The 10,786-nt window shown below is 47.2% G+C and overlaps 1 protein-coding gene across 1 annotated transcript in view; it reads left to right on the forward strand.

Moving 5' to 3' along the window:
* Positions 1-4,919: 4,919 nt before the first annotated feature.
* Positions 4,920-10,786, forward strand: part of LOC310748148 (bifunctional methylenetetrahydrofolate dehydrogenase/cyclohydrolase 2, mitochondrial-like) — a 32,956-nt gene continuing 27,089 nt past the window's right edge. Inside the window, 4 exon segments of the mRNA XM_083583753.1 lie at positions 4,920-5,086; positions 6,583-6,635; positions 7,124-7,125; positions 7,127-7,167. Coding sequence (XP_083439879.1) covers positions 4,935-5,086; positions 6,583-6,635; positions 7,124-7,125; positions 7,127-7,167 — 248 coding nt within the window. The 5' untranslated portion in view covers positions 4,920-4,934.

A 10,786-nucleotide genomic window follows, 5' to 3' on the forward strand; every position in this document is an offset into this window, starting at 1 on the left:
GTCAGAGGGAGGAGAGTGGTGTCGGAAGCTGAAGGGGTAACAGGATTTAGTGAGCAGGGAGAGTCTGTGGCAGACGGCAGTCCAGAATCAGGAGGAGAGGCCAAGAGGCAGAGATGAGTCAGGCTGGTGTCTCTCCATCCTGCTGTGACAAGCTCCCTTCCCACCTTGTCTCCCAGAACCAGAAGAGAGTGAAGAAGGTGGAGGAGAGATTAGTGATGCGCAGACCCAGTTTCCAATTGCTTGGGAGGGGGGAACCCTGGAGAGGGTAGTTAGGCAGCTGTGGGGAGGCAGGGACCTTCAGTCCTTCACCTGCTTCATGGGGGCAAGACCTACTGGAGATGGGTTGCTGTGCCCATTAGGCCTGACACTCCAGTACAGATTGTGTTTTTGCTAATAAAGAGTTAACTCCAACATGCATGGAGTGATTTACTGCTAGCTCACTCCTGACGCTTTATAGGTGTAGGATTTTGGCTTGCCAGTGGAAAAAAAATACTTCCCTTATGCTCTGCTCCAGCTAAGTTTTTAACTCCTGATCTCCACAACCATTTGATACCCTAGCACTCTCTGGGCATTCAAAAAGATTGCATGACTCAGACTTGGGGTGCCTCAATGTCCTTGCATGCATATCAGCTGTTTTGTAATGCATGATTGCCATCACCTTCATAATGAGATGAGACTCCTTCCTCATTCAAGGAGATATTTATTATTTGGACCAAACCCCTGCCACTCAAAGTGACTTTCACATTATGGATTGGGGAACAAGCTACATGTGGTACCCTTCACAATGCCAAGTGAGTTGTCGGCATTCTTGAGATAAACAGTGCCAAAGTGATTATCCAAATAATTATGGTAAGCTGAACTGTGGCATACAAGTTGGAACAAAGCTGGGTGATTTTATCTGCAAAGAATTGTGTGATATTGTTCCAACAGGATGTAGACGACTTGTCTTTTGGTGAATCATTTTTACTAGCTAGTTAGAAATCCACCAGAGAAGCTCTGCCAGACACAATTTTGCTTAAGCAGCCGTTGTGCGGGAAGAAAAAGTTATTTACCACCACTACCTCCTGGTGGTGGTTCTATGGCATGTCAGATTTTGCATAGGGATGCTCCTGGATGGACTATGCAGAATTAGATAAATTAACAGGAAGGATTCGAAACCTGCGGGACCAGAGATTCTTAGAAGATTGGAGTAAATATATGAACTATTTGAAAAGCAATTGTAATGAACAGATTACGCTAGTAGGACTGCAAGAAGTTCTGTAAGGAGGACTATTTGAAATATTGCAAGAAAGACTATGAATAGAATTATTAGTTAATGATAATTAAGAGCAATAGGGACGCGGGTGGTGCTGTGGGTAAAACCTCAGAGCCTAGGACTTGCCGATCGCATGGTCGGTGGTTCGAATCCCTGCGGCGGGGTGCGCTCCCGTCGTTCGGTCCCAGCGCCTGCCAACCTAGCAGTTCGAAAGCACCCCTGGGTGCAAGTAGATAAATAGGGACCGCTTACCAGCGGGAAGGTAAACGGCATTTCCGTGTGCTGCGCTGGCTCGCCAGATGCAGCTTGTCACGCTGGCCACGTGACCCGGAAGTGTCTGCGGACAGCGCTGGCTCCCGGCCTCTAGAGTGAGATGAGCACACAACCCTAGAGTCTGTCAAGGGGTTGTACCTGTCAAAGGGGTTGTACCTGTCAAAGGTACCTGTCAAAGGTACCACGGGCAGGGGTACCTTTACCTTTAAGAGCAATAGAGAAATTAAGAAATGCAGAATAAGTGATAAAGAAGGGAAAATCTTTGAATTATGGTGCTGGAGGAGACTCTTGAGAGTCCCATGGACTGCAAGAAGATCAAACCTATCCATTCTGAAGGAAATCAGCCCTGAGTGCTCATTGGAAGCTCACTTCATGAGTGATCATGAAGCTGAGGCTCCAATACTTTGGCCACCTCATGAGAAGAGAAGACTCCCTGGAAAAGACCCTGATGTTGGGAAAGATGGAGGGCACAAGGAGAAGGGGACAACAGAGGACGAGATGGTTGGACAGTGTTCTCGAAGCTACAAACATGAGTCTGACCAAACTGCAGGAGACAGTGGAAGACAGGAGTGCCTGGCATGCTCTGGTCCATGGGGTCACGAAGAGGCGGACATGACTAAACAACAAAAGCCTCAGTTGTCCCTGACCCTGGAGGAACAGGGACAGAACTGCAGAAAGAGGAGATTGGGGTCCAAGGCCACGACAATAACCCTGTTGTGGATCAGTGTGTACGTATCCCTCAGATTACTCAGTTCTGAGAAGGCAGGGGAAGGCTGAGGCTTACTCACACTCTTAGGAGGTAGCCGAAGAACTGCCTTTCAAACAATACTTCACTTCTTTCTTTACAGTCCAACTGGCCATGAGACCTATAAAGGTAAAGGGACCCCTGACCATTAGGTCCAGTCATGACCGACTCTGGGGTTGCGGCGCTCATCTCGCTTTATTGGCCGAGGGAGCCGGCGTACTGCTTCTGGGTCATGTGGCCAGCATGACTAAGCCGCTTCTGGCGAACCAGAGCAGCGCATGGAAATGCCATTTATCTTCCTGCTGGAGCGGTACCTATTTATCTACTTGCACTTTGACGTGCTTTCGAACTGCTAGGTTGGCAGGAACTGGGACCGAGCAATGGGAGCTCATTCCGTCGCGGGGATTCGAACCGCCGACCTTCTGATCGGCAAGTCCTAGGCTCTGTGGTTTAACCCGCAGCGCCACCCGCGTCCCTATTCTATATGAGACCTATACATGGACATTAAATATGTGGGCATAGATGCCCCTGCAGACAGTCACTTCTCCCCCACCCCAATACAATGTCCACGGGAGGGATAGATAGCAGGCCCCCATGTCACATTACTCCCAGGGGCATCTGCAGCCACATTTTGAACATATGTGCACCACTCACAGGGCTTGTACACATCTGGGCACTACTTATATGTCAACCCACTTTCTCCCCATTTGAATTAGACTGGTGTAGTCTGCACCCACAGGAATCTGAATTTGCATACGAGGAGCTACTTCAGAAGGTATTCCCTTTTTCGTTTGCCTATGCCTTCTAATTTGTTGATTCTCTTATATGCACCTCGGATTGTTTGTTTTCTAAAAGGAATTCCCTTCCCAAGAAGTGTGCAAAAGCACACAGTTATGCAACTGTAAATTTGCTGGTTTTCTGGTTTTGTGAAAATCTGAGGGATAGATAGATAGATCTCAAATCTCAGGGATCAAAAGCCGGAGGAGAATATTCATCTGTTCAGGAGCACACAGGACATAGTAACAAGCACAGCTGAAATAATAATAATAATAAATGAAAGCATTGAGGAGTAGTGGGCATTGAAAGGAGAACAGCAAAAAGTGACAATTGATCCACCCACCCCAAAACCCTAAAATAAATTGTCTGCAACCTCAATACCAACCCCAATTTTCCCCAGTTTATTGGGTTATCCCCATATTGGGTAATCCCAAATATACAGGGGGAAACTCCTCATAAAACTGCAGGGAGCCAGGCTGTTTAGGTGGGAGTGTCAATTGCCCCAGTTAGCCTCCTGCTTCACATCTTCCTAGGACAGCATCATTCTCAGAGAATTTTGGAATTCAAAGCGATCTTTCAGCTTCTATGACCGGACCATCCTAGCCCACAGCAAAGGTGGGCAGCCAGATCCACACATATGCCTTCAGCAGGTAGTGATCTTTCCATGGGAACAGCTTCACACTATATCTACCAAATAGTGGCATTCTGTAAGAAAATTGTAGGAATAACTTGAGGCAAAGCTATAATGAAGCTGGTAATTCTTCCAATTCCAGGAAACTACACTAAAGTTAATATGGCTCAGTCATTAGTACAAAATCAATTTAATCGTCATTCAGAAAGAAAGAAGAGAGAGAGAGAGAGAGAGAGAGAGAGAGAGAGAGAGAGAGAGAGAAAGGAAGGAGAAGAGTTGGTGGAAAAAGACTGGAAGAAATTTAAAGACTATCTTCAGAAATACTGTAAAATTAATGAATGTTAAAATGATGTTGGATTGAAAATAAGTGGCATTAGCAACAAAGTTAATAAGAATATGCAAAAATGAATTGATAATGGGTGAAAATATAGAGTTATAATATGTTAAGATACAGAGTTAAGATAAACGAAAGAGGGTAAGGATTTGCTGATTTGATTACTTAAATGGGAATACAAAAAGGGGAGGTGTGAGGAGGCCAAGGAAATAAGCTAATGAGTTCAAAGTTACAAAAAACGGATTTGTTTTTAATTCTTTTTTAGCTATTTGTCTTTTGTATTTTGTATTTTTATTCTTCTTTTTTCTTTTTCATGTACTTTTCTATGTTCTCTTTTTTGTATCCTTTTCTTTTTATATGACATTTTTTTATTTTGTAAACTTATGTTTTTGTAAAACTTCAATAAATATAAAGAGAGAGAGAGAAAGGAAGGAAGGAAGAGGTAGAGAGGTTGAGAGAGACAGGAAGGAAGAGACAGAAAGAGAGAGAGAGAGAAAGGAAGGAAGGAAGGAAGGAAGGAAGGAAGGAAGGAAGGAAGGAAGGGAGAGGTTGAGATAGACAGAAAGAAAGAGATGTACAGATAGAAAGAGAGAGAGAAAGAAAGAAAGCGGTAGATAGAAAGATAGCGAGAGATAGGCAGAGATAGATAGAAAGAGAGGGAGAAAAGCGAGAGGGGGTGGTGGAGAGAGAGAGAGAGAGAGAGAGAAAGATAAAAATAAAAATAGAGAGACAGATCAGCTTCCCTCCCTGATACGGAGGAAGCCGGTCCCCCTTTCCTTCCTCCCTGCCGCCCAGCGCCCCTGTCCCTCCCTCGGCGGCGGCGAGGCCTGCCTTTGGGCGGGCGCAGGGAGGAGCCAGAGGCGGAGCCGCCCCGAAGCCGGCCGGCGCGAGAGGCCGGCGACGTCCACGGCCTTCGGATATGGCGGCGGCGACGGCGGCGGCGGCGACCTGCGCCCCCGTTTGCCGCCGCCTCGTGCTGCTGCTGCTGCGGAGAAGGCGCCGCGGAGGCTCCCCGCGGCTGCCGTCGGCCGGCAAACGCCTCAGCAGCTCCCTCAGCAGCGGCGTCGTCAGGTGCTGAGGGGAAGAGAAGGGCGTCGTGGGAGGCGGGGGCCGAGGGGGTCGTCGTCGGTGGGGTGGGGCGACCCGAGCGCCCCCCAAGTCGTTAAGTGGGGATATTGGGGTCAGGGCCGGCCCACCCCTGAGGCAAGGGGAGGCGGCGGCCTCAGGCGTCAGCGTTCGTAGGGGCGACAAGGCTCTCTTCCCTCACTCCGTCATCCCAGGGCGCTCTTTGGTGGTCGCCTCAGGTGGGCTCGCCTCCTTGGAAGCTGCCCGCAGCCGCTGCCCAGATGGCTCGGCCGCGGGGCTTCCTCTCAGGGTTGTGGGTTCGAGCTGTGAGAGCAGCTCGTGGGGGGTGAGGTCCCTTCAATGCCCCCCCTCAATAAAACATTTGAGGGAGCTTGTCCCCCCCACAAATAAAAGTAGATGGGTTTTGCCACTCAAATGGCGTGCACTTGCCGTGTTGTGTGATTGGTTATGTGGGGCGGAGCTTACCTGATTGGTTATGTGACTGATTATGCGGAGCAGAGATTACCTGATTGGTTATGTGATTGGTTATGCGGGGCAGAGCTTACCTGATTGGTTATGTGATTGATTACGTGGGGCGGAGCTTACTTGATTGGTTATGTGTGGCGGAGCTTACCTGATTGGTTATGTGATTGATTATGTGCGGCGGAGCTTACCTGATTGGTTATGAGATTGGTTATGTGGGGCAGAGCTTACCTGATAGGTTATGAGATTGGTTATGTGGGGCAGAGCTTGCCTGATTGGTTATGTGGGGCGGAGCTTACCTGCTTGGTTATGTGATTGGTTATGCGGGGCAGAGCTTACCTGATTGGTTATGTGATTATGTGGGGTGGAGCTTACCTGATAGATGTGATTGATTATGTGGGGCAGAGCTTACTTGGGCCTCCCCAATATTTTATTCATGTTGGCACCCCACGTTGGGCAAAAGATTCCTGTGTTGCGGGGTGTGTGTGTGTATTAGGTGAAGTTGGCTTGTTCATGTGTAAAGGATCATTGAATGCACTCCCAGCTTGTTTTCAGAAAGCTAGATCAGGCTTCCTCAACTTCGGCCCTCCAGATGTTTTTGGCCTACAACTCCCCTGATCCCTAGCTAGCAGGACCAGTGGTCAGGGATGATGGGAATTGTAGTCTCAAAATATCTGGAGGGCCGAGGTTGAGGAAGCCTGCTCTAGATGCTATAGGAGCAACAATTCCCCGAGCAATACATGTGTTGCACATTATGCGTTTACTGTGCATTTTAATTAATTTGAAGTGTGAGGGAGGCCGCTTGAAGAAACATCACTTTCAGGTGTTGTGATTCCTTTCCGTGAGGTCTTCCCATGGAAACAGTATTGACTTGATTGTCGGTAACTCCTTTAAGGCAAGAAGAGCGTAAGCCATGCATGCAGCCCACCTGAATTCTGATATGGAAAGTAGCATCTCATAGTGGTGTGACACTGTATATTGGCTGTATGCATAACTCCATCCCTCTTCTTGCTTTAAAGGACCACTGACCCTTCCAGGAAAATGAGGATGACCACATGCACAAGCAACATGGGTATGTGTAGTATTTCTAGAATATCCAGAGAGGAGGGAGGGTGAGCCAGGCAACCTATTAGTTGTTGTTGCTGTTTAGTCATTTAGTCGTGTCCGACTCTTCGTGACCCCATGGACCAGAGCACGCCAGGCACTCCTGTCTTCCACTGCCTCCCGCAGTTTGGTCAAACTCATGCTGGTAGCTTCGAGAACACCGTCCAACCATCTCGTCCTCTGTCGTCCCCTTCTCCTTGTGCCCTCCATCTTTCCCAACATCAGGGTCTTTTCCAGGGAGTCTTCTCTTCTCATGAGGTGGCCAAAGTATTGGAGCCTCAGCTTCAGGATCTGTCCTTCCAGTGAGCACTCAGGGCTGATTTCCTTCTTTTAGTTGTAGTTCCCCATTTAAGAGAAGGGTTAAGGAGCGATCGTTATTGGACAAATGCCTATTTGCTGACGAGATGCTTTAACAGCAGTGAGAACTCACTAATGTGTACATTTTATTTATTTTAGATTTTTTTTTACCAACCTTCTGCCTCGTACCAAAATCACCCAAGGTAACATACATCCTAAAAAGGTTTTAAAAGAAGATAAATCAGATAAAATTAAAATAAGCAGGAAAAGAACAACAGAAAATGACAACAAAAAGTTATAGGATCTATCTGTTACTTTGAGCTGCTGTCTATGTGGAGGACTGGAATGTGTGGCTATTTGTTTGCTGTGAATTTTGGTTCCTGGTATCTTACATCTCTTTTGGATATTTTGTATTCTTTCTCAGAAGTTTTAATTTTAATTCCGACTAGCTTTCTCTTTGAATGTGGAAGGTGGCAAATTTGGGAAACCACATGAAGGGTTGTGTTTGTCCTTGAGCCTAGGAACCAATGCTAAGAAGACAAGATGATTTATTTATTTTTAAACTCCCTCACAAATTTTGGGAAGTCATTTTGTTGGAGGGAAAAGGCCTTGTCTTTGCCTTTTTCTCTAAGGGTGAAAGCTGTGATAACAAATGATTTAAACAACCCTTCTGTGTGTGTTTTTAGCTTTCTTATGCCATATACTTTTTCCAGTTTACCATAATTAAATAACTTTCTCTCAAATGTTTTCCCTACCAGTATCCTGAACTATTTATGGAAGTGGCTGTTGTGTTCTCAAGGCATATATCTGGGCACCATTGATTACAGGCGTCATGGACATGTTTTTCATCAGTCTCAGTTGACTGGAGGAAAAAATCCTGCTTTAAATTTGGGTGCCAGTGTTGATGTCCAGATTATCACCACACCGGAGATACTAATGTTGCAGAAAACAAGGATCAGCATGTTGTAGTATTTTTTTCTTCCCATTAGTTATTTATTCATACCATACTTTTCAATATATTCCCCCATCACTTTTAAAACCAGTCTTCCCCCCCCCCCCCCCTTATTTTAAAAGTGGATTTGTCATGGAAACTTCCACAACACTCTTGACTCCCTCCTGCAAAATGGATTTGCTTCCCTACAGAACCCAGGCGCCATCGGAGCAAACCATAAGAGTGTCTTTGCTAATGTCACCCTGGTACCTGCTCTGTCCAAGTGATAACCTGCAAATAGCTACGGATTTTACCGCTCATTCTCCCCATAGCAGCAGGAACCTGAGGGTGAGTGGATGGGGAGGTAGTGCAAAATATCTGGCAATAGATCAGCAAAGATTTTTGGCTCCCAGTCGTTTACAACAGCAACAGCAAAAAGTCTTGATTTGGCTCCAAAGGGACGTGCGTTAAACCACAGAGCCTAGGACTTACCGATCAGAAGGTCACGACGGGGTGAGCTCCCAGACTGGGGAAGAGCCATAGCTCCATGATAAAGCATTTGCCTTGCATGCAGAAAGTGCCAGTTTCAATCCCTAGAATCTCCAGATAGGGTTGGGAGTGTTCCCTGCCTAGAGAGCTGCTGTCGGTCAGTAGACTGTGCAAGATGGACCAAGGGTCTGGCTAGATATAGAACTTCCCTTTGCTGGTGGACTCTAGTTCCCATCAACCCCAGGCAGCACAGGCAAGGGGCAGGCTTTCTCCTTACATTGTGATGACATGTACCTGTTCTGCCCAAGCAATTTGGGATAGGCTATAGCAGGGGTAAGGGATGCGGGTGGTGCTGTGGTCTAAACCACAGAGCCTAGGGCTTGCCGATCAGAAGGTTGGCGGTTCGAATCCCGCGACGGGGTGAGCTCCTGTTGCTCGGTCCCTGCTCCTGCCAACCTAGCAGTTCGAAAGCACATCAAAGTGCAAGTAGATAAATAGCTACCGCTCCGACAGGAAAGTAAACGGCGTTTCCGTGCACTGCTCTGGTTCGCCAGAAGCGGCTTAGTCATGCTGGCCACATGACCTGGAAGCTGTACGCCGGCTCCCTCGGCCAATAAAGCGAGATGAGCGCTGCAACCCCAGAGTCGGTCACGACTGGACCTAATGGTCAGGGGTCCCTTTACCTTTACCTTTAACAGGAAAGTGTCTTCCTTTTATTCTTTTTGCTATGCGTTCCCGCTGCCTCTCCCTTTCCTTCTAATATGGCAAATTTAGAAAAGGGGTTGTGGGGAGCTCATGAATTCAGGGAGAAGTCTAGCTGGGCCTAGTTTTCCACCAAAACAAAGAGTGGTTGAGAGCTAGGCTGCTCTTCAACCTGCCCAGTGCACTGTGGGAAAATCCCTCCATTGCTGATGATAGGAATGATCTAGAACAGGCATAGGCAAACTCTGGCCCTCCAGAATTGGCCTTCACAGTCACTTACGGACTCATTGTTAAATCCATGTTTATGGAAGACAATCTTACTCTGCTACGAGTGATCGACAAAAAAGAAGATTAGTAAGACCATGATCCCCACAGCACCCTGGCATAGGGACTTGCAGGAGAATTCTGAAGTTTCGGTTTGTATTGTTCTGTGTAGTTAGGCTCATACTTCCAAGATAAAATAGGTCATGAGTGCTTTGGCCAACAATAGATATGGTTGGAATAAATTGGTGCTTACATAGGTGTCTCTGCACCATTTGCCTCCACCCTGACATATTGGAAGCTTGGGGGGTGGGAGTGCCTAGGAGCCACTTTTCAACACACAGCCCATTGATTTTGTGCACCCTGTATGCAGGGCCGGATTTAGGTTTGATGAGGCCCTAAGCTAAATCACAGAGCCTAGGACTTGCCGATCAGAAGGTCGGCGGTTCGAATCCCCACGACGGGTGAGCTCCCGTTGCTTGGTCCCTGCTCCTGCCAACCTAGCAGTTCGAAAGCACGTCAAAGTGCAAGTAGATAAATAGGTACCACTCCGGCAGGAAGGTAAACGGTGTTTCCGTCTGCTGCTCTGGTTCGCCAGAAGCGGCTTAGTCATGCTGGCCACATGACCCGGACGCTGTACACTGGCTCCCTTGGCCACTAAAGTGAGATGAGCGTCGCAACCCCAGAGTCGGTCACGACTGGACCTAATGGTCAGGGATCCCTTTACCTTTACCTTTACCTTAAACTCGTAATAATATTAATACAGTATAAAATGCTGATTATTATAGCATTTCTCCCTTAGACTCTTATTTCCGTGATTACCTACTGAAGGTAATGGGGCCCTTTATATGTCCAGCTGTCCTTTGTCAACTACACCGAGTAAAATTGCTAAAATGTACAAAACAAGTTCTAAACTGTGTTGGAAATGTAAAGAGAAAGAGGGCATATTTTAGGGAGCAGGCTAGCAGTCGGGGCCCATTACTTACATCATAGGAGCCTACACAACACAAAACACTGTTGCTGTATGTGGGTTATTTTTTTCCTTTAAGTTTTTTTGGGGCTCCCAAGAGAGTGGGGCCCTAATCTATAGCTTGTTTTGCTTATATGTAAATCTGGCACTACCTGTATGGGAGACACTGTTACAGTGGTACCTCGGGTTACATACGCTTCAGGTTACATACGCTTCAGGTTACAGACTCTGCTAACCCAGAAATAGTGCTTCAGGTTAAGAACTTTGCTTCAGGATGAGAACAGAAATTGTGCTCTGGCAGCGTGGCGGCAGCAGGAGGCCCCATTAGCTAAAGTGGTGCTTCAGGTTAAGAACAGATTCAGGTTAAGAACGGACCTCCGGAACGAATTAAGTACTTAACCCGAGGTGCCACTGTATTGGCTACCGAGGAAGGAAGGGTTGTTCAGCCAGTGCAGTTTCCATGCATCGC

This window comes from Podarcis filfolensis (assembly GCF_964270895.1).
Source record: "Podarcis filfolensis genome assembly, chromosome: 13".
NCBI classification, from domain to species: Eukaryota; Metazoa; Chordata; class Lepidosauria; order Squamata; family Lacertidae; genus Podarcis; species Podarcis filfolensis.